The sequence below is a fragment of the Agelaius tricolor genome, unplaced genomic scaffold (assembly GCF_023055355.1).
Source record: "Agelaius tricolor isolate 1412-34295 unplaced genomic scaffold, bAgeTri1.0.p SCAF_6, whole genome shotgun sequence".
In the NCBI taxonomy this organism is placed as follows: domain Eukaryota; kingdom Metazoa; phylum Chordata; class Aves; order Passeriformes; family Icteridae; genus Agelaius; species Agelaius tricolor.
This window is the reverse complement of record NW_027269266.1, coordinates 23,918,783-23,944,189: the sequence shown is the minus strand read 5'-3', so window position 1 is coordinate 23,944,189 and position 25,407 is coordinate 23,918,783. Positions and strand designations below refer to the sequence as shown.

The window sequence follows — 25,407 nt, the reverse complement described above, 5'->3', positions numbered from 1 at the left end:
GAATATCCCCCTGATTTCAGAATTTCTATCCAGGTAATTACAAAAAAATTTGTACAATGCCCTCTACCAGTAGTAAGTTAATGATTCTCTTATTTATGTGTTTAATGAGAGAACTTCTTTTGATAGCATTAGTGAGACAAACTGTCTTCCAAGAAACTGCTGAGCTATTTATGTTCTGTATTGGAAGAAGATATTCAGCAACTGCTTTCATTTTGCCTTACCATTTTGGGAGACTGAAAGATGAGTTGTACGAGTCTCTGTGGACAGTTATCTCATTTAGGGGGTTTGCTAGGTTAATACATGTCAACTTCATTAAAAAAAGTATAAGCAATAATTGTACAAACAAAATTTATGAATAAATCATAACTGGGTTTCCCATCAAAACATATCCCTCTGTTTTATTGGCTTCAAGATTCTCTAGAGCCTTGAATTACTAAAGCGAGATTTTTCTTCCTTTTATGGAAAAGGCATCAGTCATGTCCTTGCACTCAGTCTGAACTGATTTCTTTGACTAGTGAGCATACTGTCATGTTTTCAAAATGTAACTTCCTTCCTCCTAGTATTTAATTTTCTCCCTTTGAAGTCCTATGTTCAAAAACACGAGTGCAGATGAAGTATGTTATGAATTGTAACCAATTTCTCTAATTTGGTAATTCCATTGATTATTTTTCTAGTTTGTTTGTAAAGGAATACATTTTTCCTCATTATCCACATTGTGATGACCAGTTTGTCTAAGACAATGTTCTTTATAAGTTCCTAAATACAAGTTTCAAAACTGTCATCGATTTCTAGGGTGAAAAAGGCAGTGACGGTGCCCGTGGTCCTGCTGGACCAAAAGGTGACCAAGTCAAAGGTGACAAGGTGAGGCATAGAGTATATTTATAATTGTATGTATAATCAATTATATTTATAGTTAAATTACAATTAAGTTTTTACAATATCACAACTACACAAGGGCATATTTTACCTGAATCTGAGCAGCTATGTTACACTGTTCCATGCAGCTCCATCAATGCAAGTAGCTGAGCCTGTTAATATTAAATTAGAGCACTAATTTAACATCTATTCTATGCAGCTGGGAGTATGAGGGAAGAAATGTACTTTTTTTTTCCCTCCTAAAATAATTTCAGAAATATTCTAGTTAAAATCTTTTAATTTTTAAATAAATATTTTAAAATGCAAAAATCCCTGAGTCATCTAATCTAATGGGCCTGGAACAGGCAAAGAAACACTGATATTTTTAGGTTTTTGATATACTCTGCAGCTGCTGTGTTTACATTTTGAGTTTTTCTTCTGAGTGTTGTGCAAGAAGCTGTCTATATTTCTGTACAAGAAAATCTTTAAAATTGATCTCAGTATGTAAAGATGAGCTATTGATCCTTCTTTTAATAAAATTACAGGTGGGGTCTTCTAATGTTATAAACAAGATAAAGTTTGTAGGGAAGAAGGGACGTTTTTTTTGCTAGATCAGTTTTCACAGGCAGAATTCCAGTGTTCCATTTAATTCAGATAGAAGCAGCAGACTTCAAGATAATACAGCTTGAAGCCTGCTACTCGGTGTTTGGTTTAAATATGTTAATCAGATAGCATGGACTATTGCAATTTAGTTCTTGGGAATACTTTTCTATAGGGTGACCAAGGCCAGGTAGGACCACAGGGCCCACCAGGACCACCAGGACCAAGCCATCAAGGAAGGCAGGTAAGTCGACATTTTGGACATGTAATGAGCATTGGCATAAAGTTTTCATTTTATATTTTATCAGAGCTCTAATTTTAATGTAAAGACATTAAAAATCTCATCGTGATTTTTTATTTTCAAAAGTATCAAACTAATTTTTAAGCAAAGCTTGTAAATACAACTGATTTTGACTGATTTGAATGGTCTTAGAATCAAGCAAATGTAAATTTGGTCTAATCTACATAATAATTTGCATAGGAGGTAAATCAGATAGCATTGCTTTGGCAGTGATATACATAAGAATTTTACAAGGCTAAGTACCTATCAATTCTGAATGTCAAGCCCTTTGAAACTTGAACACACCCTTTAGCAGTTGATAAACTGAAACATTTCAAAAGATCTTCTGGGTTCTGCTAATTTTGGAAGGAAGATTTCTTATAAAGATAAGATAAAATTGTTATTAACTGAAAGATGGACTTGTGGTGATTTTCAGATGTGGAAGAGTGTAATGCACTAAAACTCACTTATTTTGCTTTATAGGGTGCACAGGGTCCACCAGGAAACCCTGGGGCAAAAGGCTCTCGAGGTTCTGGTTGGCCAGGACCAAAGGTAATGGTTCAGACATTGTTTTTTAAAAGCAGCACTGTCACAAAACAGTAAGTATCTTTTCCAGGCTTTTCAAAAATGTGTTTGATGAGAAGAAAATGTAACTTTATTGGAGATAATAATTCCTTTTGAATCTTAGAAAGAAAGCCATCCATGTTATCAAGATCTTCCCCAAATGGAATATGGCTTCTACCTGCTTAGAATTAGCCCTTAGCCTTTGTGAATATGAACTTCTGTTTCTAAAGGAACACATATTTTTAAGAGGATATGTCAGATATCTTTGTGTCCAATGAGTTTGGTGCCACATATATGCTGTATTCAAGTAAATCATTTTACTAAACAGTTTAGCTTTAGTTCAGTGATAGTTTTGAGACTTCAGGCTAATCCCACCACACCTTCAGCCTGGACTTCAGCCTTCGATGGTCATCGTGAGAAAGAACCAAAACCAAAGACAGAAAGACTAGGACAGAAAAAAGAAATAAAGTGTACTTAGCTGACCCTGCACTGCAGAAGGAGGGAAAGCTGGAAGAGAACACAAAAGTGAGGAAAACAATTATCGCTGTCAAAGCCCAGGCCTCTAGTGGTACAGTGTCAGGTGAACACGGTCAGACGAGGAAAGGGGAATTGCTGAAATATGACAAGACCAAATGGAATGAACTGATGAACTGTAAATCAGAAGTGTTCTTAGTAATCACCTTGATTTTTGAAGGGAAGATATTAGTCAGTGTAGAAAAAGCATGAGAAAACCAGTAATTTTATTCTGGGTATAATTTTGGCATGTAAGCAGCAGTTAAAGCAGCAATATTTAATATTAGTGTAGAGAAAAATAGGTACCTGTGAAACATGTTATGTGGTAGGCCAATTCTCTTCAGGTGATAAAGCAAAATTGAAAAATGGAATTCCTATCTCTTTAATTGTTTTAGAACTACAGGAGGAAAGAATTAGGAGGCTAAAACTTTCTCTTAAGCAGGACCTCTGATTTCTCTTTATTTGGACTCATTTTTCATTCAGGAACCAAAGAGTTTCTGAGGTAGTCCTGTAAAGTAAAAAATAAAATGCATTGAAGCATAAGGAATAAAGTTGGAGTGATTCACTTCAACTTTCTGCCCACTGCAGGGTTAAATAAAACAGATGCAGTCCTACAAGTTACAGGGGATTTTAAAGAACATAATTTTCCAGTTGAAATCTTGACCACTTAGGATCATAGAATTGTAGAATGTCATCACATCCTCCTCTCTGTGTAAGCAGCTAATTAGATTGTGCAAAAGTCAATGAAGTCAAACTGTGTTTCTCTATTAAACTAAAGACTTTTTGTTGCTAGGGTGAACCAGGTAAAGCTGGACAAAAAGGAGAACCAGGACTTCCAGGAATTAGCTCACCAGGACTTAAAGTGAGCCTGCTTTTATTTTTAATTGTTCTTTACATAGTCTCTTAATTCTTCCACTAATTGCTGATAAACCAAGTAGAAGATTTTTGGTATAAATGAACTGTGGTCAGAATAAGAAGGAATTTCAGTGAGGGTTGTAAAAGCATTGCCACTACCATAACTGGAACAAAGTTTTCCCCTAATCTTTTCTAAATTAGTGGGGTCTTTCCAGGGCCTGTTAGAAAGGTTGCTAACTCTGTCCCCCTGTTTTTTATGATGGGAAAAAAAAGCCAGTCTGTGTGACAACAGCATTGTCAGTGTTACTGCCTGTGTTGAAAGAGATGTAAAAAACTTAAAGCTTTGGCCTCAGATGCCATTTTGAAGACTGTTAACCATATCTTTAATGACTTAAATAGGGCTTCCAAAATCAGGTAAGGTGGCACAGACATCTTATTTTTAATGATTTTTATCTTGGATCATGAAAGAAATGCTTGGCAGGGCTGCTTCTTATGAATTCTTTCAACTCTTTCTGGTAAATGTTAAAAGTAATGCCTTGGTCAGTCTGTACAAATGACGAGGGGTTAGTGCCCAGTCAATTATTGGACATTTTTGGTTGATCATTCTTTAAGTCCCAGAATGTTTGACTTAGCAAGTGAATTATATTCATATAACATTGTTATTGTGCACAGACTAACAAACAGCATTCAGTCATGGTTTTATTCACTGAATAAATAAAAATTTATTTAAGACAAGTCCAAGATTTACGAAATAGGTGGGGAACTTGGAGTGAAATTTCAAAGACTTACTTTATGGTTATTAAAAATTAGTGTCTCTATATAGTATTTAACTTACTGGAAATAACAACATTTATTTGAGGAAAAATATTATTTATCTTTAATTAATATTTTCACAAACTGTTGAATCCATTTTACAGAATAAATTATTTTTTTTAAATAGGCAGATGTAACAATTTTTTCTTCTTTAAGGGAGCTACAGGTCTTCCAGGAACCCCAGGAGAGAAGGGGGTGAAGGGAGAGAAAGGGTTGACAGGGAAAAAGGTAAGGAAATATATTTTACCCCATGTAAAAGGTGTACTAAAAGGGTGATGAAGGAAGAACAGAATATTTGCAGGTTTGCAGTGGAGTTCACCCTTGAGGAAAGCATATGCCAATACTTTTGCCAGGGATAAGGAACTGGGTGAGATGTGTCCAACAAACTCTACTTACAGTGGTTACCAACTGAGCTGCAGGCAAGCAGCCCTGGCTTTTGTGGGTAATTGATTACTGTCACAATCTGCTTGGAGAGCAGATAGCTCATGTCTTTAGCCTGTTCCTCGTGGCCTGTTCAGGTCTTTCCTGACTCTGAGAAGTAATGCTGCATCACTGGGACTTAGGGCATCTCGCAGGCTGCTGAGCTGTGGCTGCAAGCTGCCAGCTGTGGTGCAGGACCCCGCACAAACAGCCGAACCCGGGGCTTTTGTTCTCAAGGGAAACTCTGAGGATCTAGGAGAAACTCCACCACATTTGGAAACAGAAGCATATATTAAAAATGGTGGACAGTAATTTAGAGGGGTGCAAAACAGAGTGGCCAAAATAGTAAGTTTAGAGTAAATTAAATGAAAGCTTTTCATTGGACTCTTTCCAAAATGAATAAGCTGCTGAGAAAGCAAAAGTCAGTGCTGTGCATTTTTAACTGCTGCTGAGAATCCAGGTGCCTCCAGACAGCTACTGTGCAGCTCTTACAAGAGGGTAGCAGCTGGCTGCCATGTAGAATTGATAAACTAAACATAATTTGGAGTAAGCAAATCAGCATTTTTGACTGCGGGCTTTAAATCAGAAAATATTTGAGTAGTAATAAATAATATTAAGAATGCAATGTTACATTTTTGTCACCTAAAAGTGCAGTCAGACAAGCTCCAGCCTGAAGTGGTAAACCTTCCACTGTGAGAAAATATGTGGCATTTCTGTTGCTACTTAATTATATTTTTAAAATTTGTATCATCTCCTGCTCAAAAAGTAAGATTCCAGTGTATCAAAAGTGCATCAGCATTAAGAGTAAATGTTGGGTTAAAGTTACAGATGGTCATGCTGGGTTTTTGGTCTTTTCTCTTGCATATTGCCTTTACTCTGATGATTAATTCTGTTGTCACCTTTCCTGTTACAAGCCATTGAAGGTAAAAATAGTAGAACTGAGCAGCTACCCTGGGTATTCAGGGCAGTGCACAGAACAGCTGGATGCCTGCAGTAAGTAGCATGGTGATATTACAGCAGTTATTTGCAGGTGTGACAGTGTCTCACCATAGTGGGATCCAGACTGATGCCTATCAACAACAGGCTCTGTAATATCCCTTTCATCAACAGTTCAAATCAGAAATGGATTTTAACCTCATTTTAATCTACCTTTCCCTCTCTAAATTATCTGCAGGTATCCCTATATACTAATCTGGCTTGTATTATGCATAAATGTTTTGTAGGTAATGTTCCTTAATAGAATGTTTTGTGTGGGCTATTTTTGAGTTATTTAATGTAACATTCCTGGCAAATATTTTCAGCCTGGATTAGCCACTGGCTATACTATTGGTCTAAAATTACTTCTCAGAATTGGTCCATCAAGACATTTTCTGTTAAGTTTGCAAGCATTTCTCTTCCTCTTATAAGTATATGCATGGAATCCTTCCTACAAAAGATTGATGTAGTTGCAAATGGCACTATTAAAAATGTCTGTGAAAATAAGGACTATGAATGTAGGAGATTGCAAGGCTTTAAGAGACAGAATACTTTACTCTTTGTAGGAAAAAAATTAACCAGATATTTACTGACATTTTTGGCAAAAGTATTTATGCAAGCATTATTTCTCATAAGTCTATCAGTAAAATTAACTACGTGAAAAGTAATTAATAATTTAATCTCTGTTAGGGGGAAAAGGGAGAAGAAGGTCCAAGAGGCCCAGAAGGACCCCCTGGCAAAGGACTTTTAGGTCAAAAGGTATGACTTGATGTGCATGCTGGGGAAATACTACAGACTTTTGTAAGAGTTTGGCTTCTGACCTACTTTTTCATTCATTATATCATAAGTGTCAATTCTATTTTAACTGAGGATTTAGAAGGATTGAAGAGAGAGAGCAATGTGTACTGTAGCCTGAACAAGTGCAGCAAAATCAGACCCTAAACACAGAGACTAAAGTTAATAGGGAGTAGAGATTTCCTAAAAATTCAGTACAGAATTTTAATTAAAGTTCAGAATTGACAGATTAGCTTAGTGTGTTGATAGAGAGAGAGAAACTTTGAGAAATTAGGAGAATAGTTAAATATCTTAATATGAAATTAAATTAAAAGTCTGGAAAGATGTATTAGTAGAGAGACAACTTTTATCTCCCATTTCATATAATTTGGGACATTTGGGTCACATTCTAGAAGTGAGCAGGATTTCCTTTGGGGTGGAACATCTAAACGTCTCTATGGGTTAATAATTATTGTTGTGGTTTGGGGTATTTCTGTAGCTGCAGCTGTGAATGAATCTTTGCTGTGATTGAAAAAAAGTTTGTATTCTTCAGGGTGACCCTGGAGAAAAAGGATCCAAAGGAATGATTGGTCCTACAGGACTAACAGGCCCAGCTGGACTAAAAGTAAGCTTGTTCTTCCATGGTGACGCTTGTCCTTGTATTTTATTAAAAAAGCTATGAAGCTTATGCAGTTTCTCAGGCATCTGATGCTTATAGACTTAACAGAACAAAGGGAAAGCAGAAATATTTCCATCGTCTACCCTAAATGACACAGTACTCTCAAGGAGAAAAAGAATAAAGATATAATTACATATAGTTATACATGAGCACTAATAAGCTAAACTAAAGTTGTCTGAGTGATTCTAACCATGAGTATTTCCAAAATTTTTACTTTGAATCATTAACTTTCTGTTATAATATTTTGTAAGTGTTGCTCTGAATGAATTATAAAGAAATTGAAATAAGTGTTCTTGTTATTCCATTGGATTGTAAGCCAGACAAAAAAATTAATTCAAACTAAAAAAATTCAAATACACAGTTTAACCAATAGTTATTTCAGACATTAAATTTAGACCAGCTTTCATAAGAACAATATGTTGATTTAAGTATTTTTACAGTATTGCTTGTTTTGGAGGTAGATCTATATTGTAGCTATTTTTAGTTCAGAAAGTCAAACTCTCTATTTAGGTCAACATTATACCATTTTGTAACAGGGTGATCGTGGAGAGAAAGGACCCCCTGGTCTACCTGGATCATCTGTTTGGGGACCTCCTGGACCAAAGGTGACTATCTGATAAATATTTCCTAGAGACCAGAGATTGGAAATTTCTAGTGTACATTTCTGTCAAAATTAAAAGAATCTGGTTTAAGGAACTTAAAATTCCTTGTTGTAGGAACAAAAATACTGAATTTCAGAAATAAGGACTAAAAAGTATTAAAAATTAACAGTCAGTGTTAGAGCCCAGGACCTTTAATAGCATGCTGAACTTGGTACATAATGATTTCCTCCTGAAGCCATTTGTTTAAAAAAACCGAAAAACTTATTAGATTTCTGTTTTGGTTGGGTCCTTCCTGTGAAATTAATTAGTTTGAAGTTGGTTTTTTTTCCAAATTTGCCATGCTTTTTGCTTCTTAAAATATGGCATTAAACTCCTGCCAGAATATGTTTATGTATAGTTCTAGGGTGTTATATGCTGGATTTTTTTGAGATGAGTGTTTGTTTGTCACTTCCAAATGAGCTGGCCTGTATGTCCTACTTGAAATGAAATGTCACCTACAAGATAGCTAGGGCTTCATCCATCTCATTTTCTTTATGGGAAAGATGTACTTGAAATATCTGGGACTTGGCCTGTTGAGTAAAATAGGTGGATTCAACAAAAAAAAAAAGCTAACTTTGAAGGTTTTAAAAATATTTTAAAATATTCAGTGATATTTAAATAATAAACTACTCTTGTTACTTAAATTATTCTTGTTATAATATGTCAGGTAACTTCAACTTTAGTTGATACTTTTCACCTTTGGTGTTAGTTTGTAGAGTCAGGGAATCATAATGCATATCGTATCATTCTGAAGCAAAATCATCCCCATTTTTCTTCTTCCTTAAAAATATATATGCCTCACTCCACAAGTACAAGGGAGGGTATGGTATATACAAAATATCTGGCATATACAGTCTGGCAGTAGGACATCACAGAGGAATATTATGTCTTTTGGACTTGCTTGTGCATGGAAGAGAAAAAAAGACAAAAATGCAAAATGCTCAGGGTATACCTAGAGTAAAAATATAACCATGTAGAAGAAAAAAAGAAGATTGTGAGGTGGCCATATCTCCTATATTGGTTTCAAGCCATAATAATGTGACAAAGTTTATGTGAGGAGAATACAGGTGACATGCTAAAAGCCACAACTTGTATGAGGACAAGTTTCATTAAATCAGTCTCCCTTCTTCATGTTTTTCCAGTTACTGTGGCATTTTTAAATAGACAAGTAAGGGAGTCCAGGTTGTTCATTAATAAATTCATGATGAAAAATAATTTTTTAGAGTTCCTTGTCTTTTTACCTATGATTTTATTCTGTTCAGTACAGTTCATACAACTTTCATAGCAGATGGGTCATTATCCAATATCCAATGAACTCTGTAGGAGTCTTTTGAAATTCTTTACTAAGTTTTAGAGCAGGGCTTATATGGGCAGTAGCTGGTGGAAAAACCTCAAGCATTTGGGTAATTATAAAATGCAATTTGATTTTTCAAAAATATTCAAAACTTTGTCTTTTCAGTTCCATCATAACTTCTTTGATTTAAACAAATATCCACTATGTTTTGGACAGTTGATCAATAATGTAACAGACTACACAGGTCTGTTTTATCTTTCGGCTGTGGAAAGCACAATGATAACTATTAATTTTGTTCCTAAAACATCTTGGTGTCAGCAATTGAGAAGACAGACATGATAAGTTTCTAATGCAGAGAATGTTTCTCAAAGCTTGGAGTTATTTCTGGGAGTCTGAGGTCTTTTTGGGACATCTCTAAGTATCTGAAATGGTGATTAGTGATTGCTAGAGGTCTTACCTCCTGGGCAGCCATGGTTGTGTCCATTGGGAGTTTATTTCTTTTAAGCTACACCCACATTTGAGGACTGGAGTTTTATTTCCCTTGGCAATCATTATGCCGTTACTAATATGGGGACAGTGACATTAGAAAGCTGTTTTTTCTTTGTCATGGTTACAGCTGCTGAGTGATTTAGAGCATTACAGCATTTTATTGCATTCCCTAGTGAATGTTTCCTGAAATACTGCATGCTCTTCTCACTGAGAAATTGCAAGTGTTTCATTGCAAATCTATATTTTCTTAGAAAGTTCCTTAATGTAAAGTGAAACATCTGTTTCCAAAGTGTAAACACCGGAAGGAGCCAAATTCTGTTCCATGAAGATTAACATAAGGAATGTGGGTTCTAAGCCTGACTGCTTTCCCGGAAAGCCACTGACAGAGCTGTTACCAAAGAGCTGAGCTGTGTAATATTTGTGGAAAACTCGAGTTTCTCCCTGAGTCTTCAGACTATGGAACTTGAAATTTTGAAGTTCTGTGCCATTGCATCAGGCTTTCTAAGCATACTCTGTCTCAGTACTTGTCTTTGAATTTCCTTGCTGTTCTCTTTGCGCTCTGACAGAAACAAGGTCATGCAGCCTGCTTGTGGACAAAAGCAGGCAGGAGCCACAGGTGCATCTGGCCTCTCAAAGTGAATTATGACATTCAACCTTCATCTGAAAACTAAAGCCATCAAGTTATTTGTCAAGGTAGAACAAACTATTTTACACAGCTGGGGAGAAGCAGAACTGTGAAAGAGGTCAGAATCAAGGTAGTGAAACCTTCCTCTAGAAATACTGGTTTCATGTTACCTAGCTCAAAAATTGTCTCTGTAAGAAAGAACTGAATTCATGTTCTTCTCTGTAAAACTTTTGAAGTTAAAACTGAATATAGTTAATATAATTCTGAATTTGTTTCTTTTTGCATAGGGGGATCCAGGATACCAGGGACCACCGGGAGATGATGGACAACCTGGAAATTCAATAATGGGACCAACGGTAGGAGTTTTTAGACAAAAGATAAAAAGTAAATAAGTGTGAGACATATGCAAAACTCCTGTGAAAATATAGACACCACTTGAACCTTTTAAGTAAAGGAATTCACTAATTCTTCAACTTTTCCATCATTCCACGTTATGTCTATTTTTAAAATAAACTTCTTATCTTTACAAAGAAGAAACACAAAATTCTATAGATAACTAGTCCAATGTACCTCACCCTACAACTTCCCATAGGAAGTCTTCATCAGGAATACAGTTCTTCAAATTCACCTCTTCCCCTCTAACACACTTTATATCATATTGTACTTCTGTCACTTGTCATCTGGGCTGCAACTTTCTTTAAGACTTCTGCTACTTCTGATAAGGGAGTATTTCAGGGAAAGGTACCATTCTTATGATCTCTTTTTCAGACTAAAATTGGGAACCTTCTTCAGAAACTTTTTTTTTTCCTTTACCATGTCTGCACATAAAATATTCTGCTCAATTCCATCACTTCACTTTGGGGAAATATAGACAATAGACCCAAATCAGAAATCAATTAGTGGATGCCAACCTAACACAATGTAGCTCAAAATAAAGCCACTTAATTCAATAGATTTTGCATGATAATGTTTTAGGAATACCAGTAGCGGTATTTACTCCTGGCTTGACACAGTTCTACCAGTACCTCTACCAGAGGATGCTGAATAGCACATTGAACCACTCAGAAACTTTTATTTCTGATTTTTGAAAACTCCAAATTTCCTTTGTCTATAATATAGAAATTACTTCACTCTATTATTCTTATAAAAAGGAGTGATGAACATGACTTAGTTGTGCAGTCGTATCCCTAATCAATTAGGTTTTGATTATAATAGCTGTTTTATTTCATTTTTAATCACCATGGATGCAAGATTTACATTTATATACATTTTTTGTAGTTGTTTTGAAAGGGTGTAGAAGCAACTATCTTTATAATATTACTTTGGAAAACTGCTTTAGTGTGGAGGCCTTTAAGCCTTCCAGGGAAACCTCTAGGATATTGCCCCAGAAGAGTTTACCACTGCCTTGGAGAATGCCTCAGTCCTTAGGGAGAGTCGAAAGGGGCTTCTCCCATGATGCTCTGCAGTGTTATGTTAATCTGCCCTTTCCCGATAGGTCATTGCCTTTTGCCCTGCCCTTTGTACTACTCCTGTGCCCCCAAATGATTGGCTGTGACCCCATACATAACCCAGGACCCTGCCCTGTTTGTTTGCCTTTTGTCCCTGGACTCCTGTGGCGTGACTCTACAATAAACCTTGCTGGAGCTCTACACAGAGACCCTTTCCATCTTTCTTTGCTGACCTAGCTGTGGTATGAGTGTGGATTGAGTGACTGTACTTGCCCAAGTGGCTTTCTCAGAAGATGCTTTCAGGAAGGTAGCAGCAAACACCATCCACTTTACCATACTGCTACGCTTTAGAACCTGCACTGGAAAGGCTGGAAAAGCAGATGAATTCATTTAGCAGATTATCTGTGGCATCAGGGGCATTTACTCTCTTACCAGTGCACTGACTTAGAGGGAGTCACTGTGATTTTTTCTTCCAGACACCACAAAACTGTGGGAAGCAGAAATCCCAGAATTGCTCCTAGGCCATCTCTTGTGTGACTGTTTAAAAAGCCCCAACAAAATAATCTGGACTGGAGAACTGTTTCTTATATAAGATTTGGCAGTAGATTTGACCTAAGTAGATTTATAGCATTTATGGTTATGCTACTAATAGGTAGCCCAGACACATGACAAAATCCCAATTCTCAGAGAAGAAAATGTGTTAGTATGTATTTGGTATTTACAGTGGCCTGCTGGGATTAAATGAAAACATCTGTTTGGCTGTTTTTTACTGTAGTGAGATTAGAAGCAAAAACAGATATGAGCCCATGATTTATGTTTTCCTTTCTTAAATGTTATCAAACATTTCTGAAACATTTCTCATTTTATCCACAGTTTAAGATCTGTGGATATTAAGAATCAGGAAGAGGTAAAACTGACTTTCCATTATAAAACTATTTATGATCTAGAAGCATGCTGGTTGTTTAAATTTTTACAGAGGTGTATCAAAATTCCATCATTTGAAAATTAGGAGACATCTTCAAGAGCTGACACAGTTTGAATCTGGTCAGTGTCTGTTTGAAGTCTGTCAGTGAAACTCTCCAATTGGATTCAAGAATGGATGTGATTCATACGGAATGACCTACTATATAAAATTTACTTAGGCATAAGGCATGTTTGGATCACTATCCACATATTTCATCTAAAGTAATTTCAGGGTTTCATCTTACCCAGAACATTGAGTCTACCTTGTCTTTCTTCATTTACCTACCTGCTAGCCTAAACCTATGATGTATAACTTTAGGAGACCCAAAGCATCTCTTCCATTTTTCTGATAGGACTAAATTTGTTAATAAAAATACATTATTTGTGTCTATGGTAGAGACATTCATGGGACAGGAGATTTTGGCAAAAAGTTTGTTCTAGTTGTATATCCAACTAAAATACAAGCTGGTTTGTTGTCCAGACATGGACATTGTATTCAGATGGACCAGGTCAGCTGAGGTCTGAGCTGCTAACTGGTCTCTCTTCTTGATTTCTTGAAGTATTATATTATTGTAGAAATTTACAGGCGCAATGCACAATGATACAACAGTTTTCTGTCCCTTGGAGTTTCATTTTCCTTGTTATTTCCTTTTACTGGAGTAGACAGGGAAATATTTGTATATTTGTATGTAATTATTCTTGAGGATATGTTGTACCTATGTACATTAACAACACTCAAGAAGTTGCTGACAGCTCTCTGCAGCACTCTTTCACAGAGTGTATCAACATTTCTTGGTTCTCTGGGATGGAGGGAAGGGCATGCAGCTCTCTCTGTACAGCCACAATATCCATACTGTGCTCTGAGGGAGGTGCAGGTGGGACCTACACGCATCCATGAGGATTTCCTGTTGCTGGTGCTCTCATGTGAGCATCTACAGTACAGACCAGCAGCATACCCTCAGAGATGCTTCAAAGCAACATGTTTTCTTCCTGGGTTTTGTGAACAGTCTATTTCAAGCTCAGCTAATTTTCTCAAAAAAGGTCAGGAAAACTCTCACTGGAGTGAGGAAAGAGGAAAAGTTTGCTATTTGCTTCTTGTCTGGCCGTGAAAGGAAGCACTGAGGTTTTGCTGATGCACAAACCTTTAGTGGGAGTCGGTGGAAGGATCAACAAAAGGAGTGACTGTCTCTTGAAAAGAGAGCATTTTAGACTGCTCTTTTTCTTTTAACTGTTGTATTTCTTTCTTTTCCTACTTTCCTTTGCAGAATGAAGTTTTGCTTTACTGTATGAGACAACCAATGTGATTACTTGGAAGTGCAAAATGTGCACATATAACTTAAGGCTGGCATATCATGTTTCAGTATTCTGAATTCAGTTCTTATTGCTCAGACTTACCCCTAAAATGATAAAAAGTTTGGTTTTGAAAATAAATTTAACTTTGTATGGGCTGAATACAAAGTCAGTGCTCTGGAAATTTATCTCTGCAACAACAAATCCAGAAATTAACAATTTCCTAATAAGAATTTCAACCCCTAATAAGAATTCTTATTCTTCTAAAATCTTAATTAATTCAATTGAAACCACAATAAAAAAAGCATAGCAATTCCTGAACTTTGTGAATGAATTTTAAGAGATAGTAACTGCTATTCTATGTTTCCAAAAAGATTTTAAACAGCTTCCTTACATATTTGTTAATATTCTTTACACTGTGATAGTCCAGGTAGTGGCACGATTTCTGACTTCCTGTTTGGTGTTTAGGGGCACCGAGGACTACCTGGACCACCTGGACCCGAAGGACCAAAAGCTGACAAAGGTGACAAAGGTGAAGTTGTAAGTAGAGTTTTAATTCTGTACTTTGTGTTCAAAAAAACCAAACCAAACAAACAAAAAAAAAACCTCAACGAAATTACTATGTGATAGTACAATATTTAGATGCTTAGATTTAGTTACCTAACTAAGTGCAGTTAATTAACCTTTAGCTAATTTAAATGTATCATGGATATTTTGAAGCCCTTTTCTAGATACAGTAGCAGTTGTACCAGCAGTTGGAACTGGACATAAATGGTTCTCATTTCATTATCATGAAAGGGACACCATGTATTTCCATAAAAATCTTTATGCTGCTCATATGTGTTTAAATATAACCACTGATTTGAATTCTTTTTCTGCCTCCCTTTTCTTTACTCTGATCAAGATTTCTAATACCATCTGCTTGACCAAATTTTGCAGCTCCAGTTCCTTGGATTTTCAGATGTTTTTCATGCTGGGCAGTTAAATCCTCTAATTTGAAGATTTTTTTACCTCTTGCTTTTCTGATGGTTGGCTTCAGAAGGAATTAATATCTGAGTTTTCCAGCAGCACATTCAATTACAAGGACATATCATCCTAAATTTCAGTCACCCAAAACCACATAGACATGTTTGACCAGCCTCTCTCTCTTCCACTAGAAAGTGGAAATACTGTTGCCATCCTTCAACCACCACATGTCAAACTTCCACTAACACTATTTTCTTTATGTGTCTAATCCAGCTTTATTTCAAACTACAACCCTCCCAAGCACTCCCAAATGCACTGAGGTGGGACCTGAGTGCTTCCAAATTCCTACTCAGCTCCAATTTCCTATCATTCAAACTGATGCTGAGAAGGTCCTTTGGGATCAGAATTATTACACGAGGCATTCACTCAGAACTCCTGGTGTAATGCCTTGTACCTGACACATTTCATGTTGTGTAATGTGCAAAGGCTCTGTTGTGCTGTCTCATGGTAACATCTTTCCCCTGCCATTCTGTGCTCCATGAGCTGGAAAGATCAGCTTCATAAAGCACTGTCAGACATGGACAAGATTTATGTGGCTAAGTAGGTAGCAGGGTGGTGAACCCAGAACATTCCTCTGTGGGAACCCAGAACATTCCATGGCTGTCCAGGACAGCTGGGACCCCTGCCAGGGGGCTCAGAAGCCCTGGCACAGAGCCCAAAACACCTGTGGTTTTGATTATGACCTGTGGAGCAAATTGCCAACCTTATATGAAGATCAGCAAGCCACAACAGTTTTAGATGAATATTAGTGAAGTTATCACGGAGCGGAAAAGCAAATTTTAGGGTTTTGGTATGGGGGTTCAGGAGGCAAGATGGAGGGAACTGGGTGTGACCAGCCTTTTTCCTTCTTCTTCTTGGCCTCCATCTTCTGCTGTGATGTTGGCACTTACAGATTGGTCTAGAGTAGAAGCTCACTGTCTAACATAGGTGATAGGTATTGGAACATAATTGTAAACATTGTATACTTCGTTTTTAATATTTAGACATAGCACCGCCCCAGGGGTAGGCCGTGTGCCTGGAACTGTCCTGCTGGGCGGACCTCGGCAGGGCAGGAGAAAATTTTTTATAGATAAGATGCAATAAACAACCTTGAGACCGAGAACTGAAGAACTCCCACTCATTCTTCAAGTGCCTGGGCTGGGAAAAGAGACTTTTAACAATCTTGGGGTTGCAGTGACCCAGAAAGGCCCCAAGAGGGTGGGTCAAAGCCATCTGCCCTATGAATGCTGAAAGGGAGCCTGGGAATGCCTCCAGCAGTATGAAAGGCAGCTGAAGGGGCAGGTGAATTGAGCAGGGTGTTCAGGAGAACAGACTACCAAACACAAGTATACACAAATATGTTAGTGTCACCTAACCCCTAAATTTAGATGGGTTAGCTCTGGTATTTCAGGTGTCTAATGCTTGCAGCATATGAATCATGGAGCAATGTCTGCTTTCCCACTGTTTTCCTTGAGCTGAGAACAATGTTCTTAAGTCAAGAGTTGTACTTTTTTCCACCAATCTGAGTCTTTTTAGGTTTCCCTAAAAATAAATGTGAAGAAATTATCTTCTTTGTTGAAAAACACAAGTACCTTAAGACAACTACTGACACATGCTTTATTTTTCTGCTGTACCAGGGACCTCCAGGACCAGCAGGCCCTGAAGGACCAGAAGGACCAAAAGGCGTGGGAGATCCTGGACCAAAGGTATTTGTCCAATGGTAGATCAATGCACCTGACTTGTAAACAAGGTAGACATCTTCCAAAAAATGCATTGGATAAGAACGAAAAATATATGACAAAATGCTGCATTCTCATCTCCCACTTTTCAGTTCTGTTAGAAGAAAAGCTTGTGATTGACTTTTCTGATGTGACAAAAACTAGTTCTCACTTTATCCTCAGACTGGATACAAATTTGCAGGTTTTCCATACATCCAAAGCCCAGGAAGCTTCTAGACGCTGGTGGAAGTCAGGATCCAACACAGGCCCAGTATTGCCTAATAATTATGCCCTTCCTTTCTCTGGCAGAAGTGTGAGGGATGAGGCCAAAAAATGAGTTAAGGGTTACATGGAAGTACTGAGATATCTTTTAAGTTGGATTCCTAAGAGAAGAGTATAAACCTTTATCTAAAATAATTTGTTTATTTGTTTAGATGCAAAACTCACAAAAAATCCCAAACAACGTAAAAGCTGATAAAGGTATTTGAAGTACAACACTGAAACTCTTCCAAGGTTTTCCATAAGGCACAGAATAGCTAAAGTCTTATGAAACTATAAGCAGTATGTAAATCAGCTTAAAAGTCACATAGTAATTGTTACATTGCAAAAAGTCGGAAAAAGAGACTTAAGACTAGAATCATACAACAAATTGCTTTAAAATATCCCAGAGTGGTTTTATTAATGATTTCCTCATTGCATATGTGAAATAAGAAACAGGCAGCCTGTTGCAGGAGGAGAAAGAAATATTGCCCAAACAAGTTTTTTCCAAACAGAAGGAACTTTCAACTTCAGTTCTCTGAACAGGAGAATTTACATTTAAAATAAACTGCAATAACCTCTCAAAAAATCCACAATAAAGGAAAAATTGAAGGACATTCATTCTTAGAATGACTTGACTTTAGAATTACCACAGGATGGTCCCAATGGCAGTGGGATCTGGGAAACTTGGCTTTATGCTTCTCTTTTGAATTAATGCCTATCAATACAAGGCATTTCACATCAAGTAATGCAAGAACTAAATGTGATTTCAGTTGTGTTATTCAATATAAATTTACAAAAAATGGCTAAACTAATTAGATTTTTCTGTATGAGACTGTATCTTTCCAAATAGAAATATCAGGTTTGCTATAATGTAGTCTTATAATACATGATTCTTGATACTACAGAACATTTCATTAAAATTCTAGAATCTTGTATGAAATTATCAAGGCAGATATTGATAAAGACTTAACTTATGACTTCAGGATGTCTAGGGGTATCATTACATCTGAATTGTTCCTTGCTTCCTAAATGCATTCTGTAAAAGGAATTGGAAAGTCACATTATCAAAAAAGATGATCTCCCACTATGATGCCATGGTTGAAGCATTATGAAGTCCAGAACTGTATATCATAACTTCAGTGGGAATAGAGGGGAGTGATAGAAATAAATTTTAGTTAAATCCAAAATGGAAATAAATAATTTCCTTTTCTTTAAGTGAATGGACAGCACTATAATGATTGCACTGAAATTTCTCACAACTGGAAATTTTAAAATCACTGTTTGTGGCTGTGTTTCTGAAAAGTATCACAAATATACAGCTATGCAGAAATATACTTGGAAAAATCATGGTGCCTGTTTTATATCAGAGATTCAAAGGTGGGTCACAAGTCCATTCTGTTCTTACAACCATGAATTCATGTAATTGCTGGGACAAGAAACTCTTCAGCTGTATAATTATCAGAAAAGTTCCAACCTAGATCATGAAAGATGAAAGTACAATATGGAATCATGAAATGCATTGGGGATGAAGGGGTAAATTGTAAAGTAAAAGTAAATATGCCCACTTTTTTGCAGTGGTGAACATGGCATCTAGTCTTTTTATCACAGTTATTCTTAAATCACTGTAAGTCTTGTGATAAAATAGCGTATATATTTAATTAAATCATAGGTTAGCTGTTATATGGCCTTGGGCTAAGACAGGGAGATTCAGATTAGATATTAGAAAAAAGTTTTTCACTGGTAGGGTGGTCAAGCACGGGGATAGTTTGCCTGGGGAAGTGGTGGAGTCACCATTCCTAGAGGTGTTTAAGAGGTGTCTGGATCTGGAACTGGGTGATGTTGTTCAGTGGATGTGGGGTTACTGTGCTACTGCCAGGTTGACATTCAAACTTGATGAACTTGGCTCTGAGTAATGTTAATCATTGCCAGTTGAAGAGAGTTGTTTATATTCCTTTATAAAGACATCAGATCCTTATTTGTTGGTCCCTTCTCCAGCTATGAACAGCATAAAAAGTATCACCATTCCTCAAGATGTGTGGAGTGAATTCTATTCATGGTGCTAGTAAAGGGGGTTTATTGGTAGCATCTTTTTGTGAGGGGATATGATCTGTGTTGTGTTAGTGGAAATTATAAATTAATAATAAATTTTACAAAGGCCTGTGGTACTGTGATCCAGATTTGACTAAGTCAAAGTGAAATAGCTGAGACCAGGATGTGAAGTTCTAATAATTTCATTATATTTAATATTACTAATAATACAATTGAATGTCGAGTAATAGATTATTTTATCTTAGGCAAAACCAAACTGATAAATAGTTCTCCCTATTCTTGTGTTTCCTGACAATTCCAGGTCAGATCAGGGCTGCCATGTAAACTAAAAGTGTCTTATTTCCATCAAGTTATCTCCATTGTCACAAAAATTGTCAGAATTAGGTAGATTGAATCTAAGGTCCAAGTTAGTGAAAAACAGAACCCTGCAGAGTAGCTGTCTTTGCAAGTAGCACCACACAATTAGGGTAAATCATGCTTACAACAATTTTGTATGAGTTTTTTTCTTGGATCTACATGTTTTATTTGTGTTATAGTGTGATATTGTCCACCAAACCTGCCTGCTCAGAGTAATGCTTGTCTAACACTCTGTCAGGATAATAAAAAATTGAAGGGTTAAAAACATCTGGTAAAAAAAATTATCTGTATTTTTTACTTTAAAATAGGTAGGCTTCTTTTTGATGATGCCCTTAGATTTGTGTGTTAGTCATGTTGAATGAAATGTTTGTTGTTCTATGCAGAGTGAGCAGCTGTAGCTTGTGCAGTGTATGAGTGGTGCACCAAAGCAAGCATTATCCAACAAGATGTAACATGTCTGATTTACTTCTCTTTATCCACACCAGACATAGTAAAGAGTGCACTGGAAAAAAAAGAAACTAAATACATAAACAGTTCTTCTCATTCCCTGATTTTTTTTCCTATATTACAGTATGATTTTTTAATTTTTGCATAACATCTTGGTAGTAAAGGTGCCACAAGGAAAAAGAATTCACTTGAATTGAAAGAATTCCCCTAGATCTTAGTTCATAAAATGGAAAAGCTTCTGTTTTTTCTGTTTTTTCAAATGAAATGTAAATGCACTGGCTACCTCTTATACAACCCCCCCCCCCAAAAAAAAATAGCAGCACAATCTCTGCATATAAAAAATGAACATTTATTTGATAAAAGAGGCTCATAAATTTACACACTAGTTAATTTGAAATTCCTTTGAGGATCATTATATAGGAATGTTCCACTCATCTGAATCAAAGCTCTGTTCTCTCTGCTTTCAGAAATGGCTCACATATGTGCACACTGCTAGACAGGAATTTTATGTATCAGAGGTCAAATTCACATGAAAACAAAACTGAAACATGTGGGATGCATTCAGTCTTGGCAGAACCCTGTGTTCTGTAGCATTAAAACAGAAGCACATAATGTCAGAATATAATAAAAAATTGATTTAAAAGCACTGTTGCCAACTAGGAGGTGAGTTACAGACATTGAAGAGCAAGAGCCCAGCACTAGAAATCAAGCAAGTAACTGGATAGCAGAAAGATTACTGAAATCCTTAGCAAAGTCCCTCGTGCATGAACATCTGGGGTGGATCCAGTTGCAATATAAACAACTTTTGCAGCTTGGGGCTTGCGTATTTGAACTAAAATATGGAAAGTAGAGATGCAATACCTTTTTTAAAAATATGTTATTCTTACAAATACTGTTATATCCATTAACTCTCACTAAAGAGAGTATTGCAGTGTCTGCTGTATGTTTCAGTATCAAACACACATCCTTCACAGTAAATGAGGTATATATATTGGAAAATCCAAGATTTACTTTTCAGTTGACCATTAGGCCATTTAATGTTTTTTTTTCTTGATAAAAGGTACAGAATAGACATTGGAATTCTGCACTTTACAATGTCTTGACTCAGCTCTTTATTTCTTGCTTCAGCAGTGTTTTTCTAGTTCACTGTTTTACTGATGGTGTCAAGCTTGTCTACAAGCACAATACAGGAAATAAATTAGACCTCATCAAAGAACAGTATTAATCGTTTTTGAAATTAATTCCCTGAAGGACAATTTATTATGATACTTTAGGAAAAAGAACTGCTCCACTTCACAACTCATAAAGCAAAAGAAAAGTCTTTTTCTTTAAACCAAGAAATACAGAAACTGTGAGGATTACTATAAAGCTCTACAAAAGAGCTTTTCAATGGCACATCTGGTATTAACTAAGCATGTGAGGCTAAAATTCAATCCTTCACCTGCAACGACCCTGTGGAAGACTCTGTTACCCATGGGAGGAAGAGGCAGATGACTTCAGGTCACCCTTGGGCTGTTTTTGGTCAGGGCTGGTCTAAGAGCAGGTTTTAGGTGTACTGGGTACGGGCCATAAGGAATCATTTATGTTTGGTAACCTCCCATTCAGTTTCCACTACAGCAGCTCACAGGCTGTTTCACAGGCCACAGTATTCCAGGATCTCCTAAAAAAGTACCTTTTAATGCAGTATCTGTATTTCTTAGCTCTGATATCTCTGGCAGATTTCAGAGAGAGGCTTGGACAGGGAAAGCTTTGGCTGCTCTGCACAACTTCTGCTCATGAAAAGCTGGTCTACAAACAGCTTAAAATTATTGAGGTTGTGGGGACACCAAGAACAAATAAATATTCCTTTGATAATAGAAGGTACTAGGTAGGAAGAGGGATACATTGCCAATGTCTTGGCTCTTTGCATTGGCAAGGAAGGTCTGATAAAAATCCCTTAGGTCATCTGAGGGAAAAATTTCCTCCCAGCTGAACATGGCACTTAGTTTTACCCAATTACCCTGAAACAGCAATTTAAAGCTAAGAGCATCCATATAATTTGCCTATGTCCTGACTCAAACTGGCCAGTCTCTAGTGCTTTGGATGAAACAGGAAAGAAATTCAAAAGCTAAATGTTACATCAGGAGGAAGAGCATTATAAACTTAGTCTGAGCCTTAGCCTTTGTAATCAGAGTTCCCACCTCTCCAAATCCTTCATACCTGAGCATAGTTTGGGCCCTAGTATGTTTGCATAACTAGAGACTGAACCTTGGGAATTGCGCCTAAAAGCAGTCAGTATGACTGCACACATTCTTCCCAGAATATAAAGAAAATCAGTAGAAGATTCTGGGTTTTTTTTTCCTTTTTAATCTGTTTGATATGCTGTTTCATTTCACCTAACACAACTCAAGTGACATCTGTGATTTGTGATTTATACTTGCACCTCTGTCCTAGATCGAATGCTCCCTCTGCAGGCACAACCCTTTCTACAGCTTTTCCAAGTGCAAAAATAAGTACAATTAATGAGTTTGTATAATTATTTCTTTTTAATTTTGTCTAGAAATACCATTTCTTCTGCTTTGTTTTTAATATATTGGATGATCAACAGCTTCTCAGTGCATTTCTTTATTTGCACTTGCCTGCAGAGGAATAGGTTTAGGAATATCAAGCTACACACAAATCAGAATAACCCGCATCTCTAACTTATTAGTTATCGGCTACTTTTTTCTTTTCAAGGAATGGATGGGACTTTTCTAGTAATCATGTGTTGAATGTGTGCCTATTCCCTCACTTGTACAATCACAGTCTGAGGAAAACAAAACTGCCTCATGTGTCCCTGTGCATTCCCTTTATCACTGATGTCCCCTGACTCCCCACCTCCTTTGCTGGGTTTTTCTGCAGCACGAGGGGCAGCACCAGGCTCTCTGTTACTCTCATTTTCTCCTTACCAGAGGGCTGCTACCTTTTCTCTTCCTGATGGTTGAGGGATGAGTTCTCTCTGGATTTCCTTTGTTCTTCAGTAAAAGCATAAATTGACAATGTCAAAAAGTTGTCTCCATTACCTAGCTTCCAGTTATCACCAAAACTGTTGAAAATTAATATGGTCAAGGCCTGTACATTTCTGATCAATTTGGCTGAAATCAACCGATGAGTTGAAAATACTCGGGAAGATAAAAAGAGAACAAACACAGACGAGCAGAAGCACAGGCAGAGTATATCACTAAAGCCTTATTTCCTTCAGAAATCAAGCTAAATGTATGTACATTAGGGCTTTTTTTAAACAAGAACGGGTGCTATAATCTATATTGATGCTATTAAAATTAATTCTGTTTACATAAATGCCTAAATTTGACAGTTCTGAAAATGATGAATTTCTCTAGTGTCAGAACAAGCACAGAATCAGTTCAGAGCATCATGACCATGGTTCCACTAGTAAGCTCCCCGTCCATCCTGCATGCTGCTAGTGTGATCACTGCAAAATATGATGGGAAAACAGGGGTGTTTCCAAATGGGTTTGCTTTTTAGTTTGTTTGGGTTTTTTTGTTTGGTTGGTTTTTTGCTTTTTTGGTTTTTTGATTTTGTTTTTGTAGCTGATAAGCCTGCAAAGTAGAGTCCTAACTCTGTTGGTGATTTTGATCGCATGGATGTTTGCTAGGGAAGTAATGTTCTTCACCTAGAGCTTAAATGATGTGGGTGCTTGTATTTTGGGCTTTTTTATTTTCTATTTTTTAATACCTATCTATAAAGCAGCTGTATATTTATGTAGCATTTGTTTGGCTTGTTTTTTAAACAGAGTGGTTTGACTGCTTCATAAGCGGATGGCAGATGTAACATTTGCTAGGTGATAACTGACATTTCTGTGACTATTTTCAGGGAGACCGTGGATTCAAAGGCGATCCTGGGCCCCCAGGACCTCCAGGATGGGGACACATGGGTCCCAAGGTTGGTATGATGCCATGTTGAAGTTTTTTGTGCTCCTTTGTGATACTGGCAGCCAGATCCTGATCTCTCAGGTGCCAAACAACCTTCATCAGTTATTGATTTACATTGGTGCAGCTTCAGGAGAAATCAAGCATGTAAACATGGTCACTAACCATACACTTCTACCAACTGGATTAGGAAGAATACTAATGGGATGAAAATTGCATTTGCAGCTAAACTTTATGAGATTACATTTGGAGATTGAACAGAGCTATCAGACTGGTAAATTAGCTAAATGATGCATTTCTTCTGCTTGCATCTATCCTGTTTCCAAGATATTATTTTGTGCTGGAAAATACATTAAATGTGAATTTTATGTGTGCAATTTTTGCTCAATCAAATTAAATCCAATTTATTTTGTCATTAAAACCATTAGGAAAGAAATATGAAAACAAAAATAATTCCATAAGCAACCAGCATGCAACATCTGGGCAATTTTTTCTTCTGTCACTAAAATGATTTATAATTTAAAAAAGACATACTGATAAGAAAAGAAATTCAGTACTTGCCTGGATTTCTTTATTACAGGTTTCTCTATCAATTTTTTTACAAAGGCAATGAGGAGAAACATTGTGTATATTTTTCCACTTTCTGATAGTTTAGGATACACCTTTGTAACTTTTTCCACAATAGCAGAGAGTAACAGAACCCTCCAGTGCCATTTTGTATAAACTAGTATCCGAATGAAGAAACATTGCTATTATAACTCCAGATATTCAATAAACAACAGGGCATGAGTACTTTTTCAGGATGGGTCTGATTTTACCTTGCTTAGCCTGCTTGAAAAGAGTAAGTTTGGGCTGAGTGTCAAAATCCTAGTGTGACATTATGTGCTCTTTCCACAAAGCCTGTGAGAAGGAAAGGGATTGTTGAGAGAACTGAGATTGTTCAGCTGGGCAAAGAGAAGGCTTTGTGGTTGAGATGATCTATATGTATATGCATATGTATACGTGTGTGTATATATAAATATATATATATGAATAGTATTTTTTGCAAGAGATTTTGGGAAAACTTGTGACAAACTTTTTGTCTCCACAGATGATAATGGTGACTTTTCAAACATCACTAACATCTAGAAGTTAAATATTTAGAGCTATAAATTTATATTTCATGATGGCCAAGTTTTCTTGTACTTCAGCCTAAATATTCAACATATACAAAATCTAGGTAATATACATACCACTGAATGATTTCCACTTACTGTACTGGAGCACAGTGATTATTTATTATAAGACAGTAAGCAAAAGTCCAAGCTGAGTTTGACAGAATCTTTTATGAAGCTTGATCAAATTTTGAAAAGATTTTCAATTAAAAATAAATTTTTAGAAAAAGGAAAATCAATCATTTAGTTTTGATGCAATCAGAAAGATATACTTCGCTTGGTCACTTTGAAATGTTAGATTAGCCTGCCTACAAACACAAGGGCTCTACCTGGCTTTGATTGTGTTGATAGAAATCAGCACATGCTGCTTTGGCTTTTCTGTCATCCCTTCCCACTTAGGATTTTCTGAATGACTGGTGCTCCTAGAACT

General features: G+C 36.6%; 1 protein-coding gene across 1 annotated transcript in view; it reads left to right on the top strand.

Annotated features, from left to right (window-relative positions):
* Positions 1 to 25,407, top strand: part of COL28A1 (collagen type XXVIII alpha 1 chain) — a 55,547-nt gene that overhangs the window by 18,212 nt on the left and 11,928 nt on the right. The window contains exons 14-25 of the mRNA XM_071429060.1: positions 793 to 861; positions 1,631 to 1,699; positions 2,219 to 2,287; positions 3,606 to 3,674; positions 4,637 to 4,708; positions 6,566 to 6,634; positions 7,203 to 7,274; positions 7,865 to 7,933; positions 10,665 to 10,733; positions 14,547 to 14,618; positions 16,721 to 16,789; positions 23,768 to 23,836. Coding sequence (XP_071285161.1) covers positions 793 to 861; positions 1,631 to 1,699; positions 2,219 to 2,287; positions 3,606 to 3,674; positions 4,637 to 4,708; positions 6,566 to 6,634; positions 7,203 to 7,274; positions 7,865 to 7,933; positions 10,665 to 10,733; positions 14,547 to 14,618; positions 16,721 to 16,789; positions 23,768 to 23,836 — 837 coding nt within the window. The remainder of the gene's footprint in view (positions 1 to 792; positions 862 to 1,630; positions 1,700 to 2,218; positions 2,288 to 3,605; positions 3,675 to 4,636; positions 4,709 to 6,565; positions 6,635 to 7,202; positions 7,275 to 7,864; positions 7,934 to 10,664; positions 10,734 to 14,546; positions 14,619 to 16,720; positions 16,790 to 23,767; positions 23,837 to 25,407) is intronic.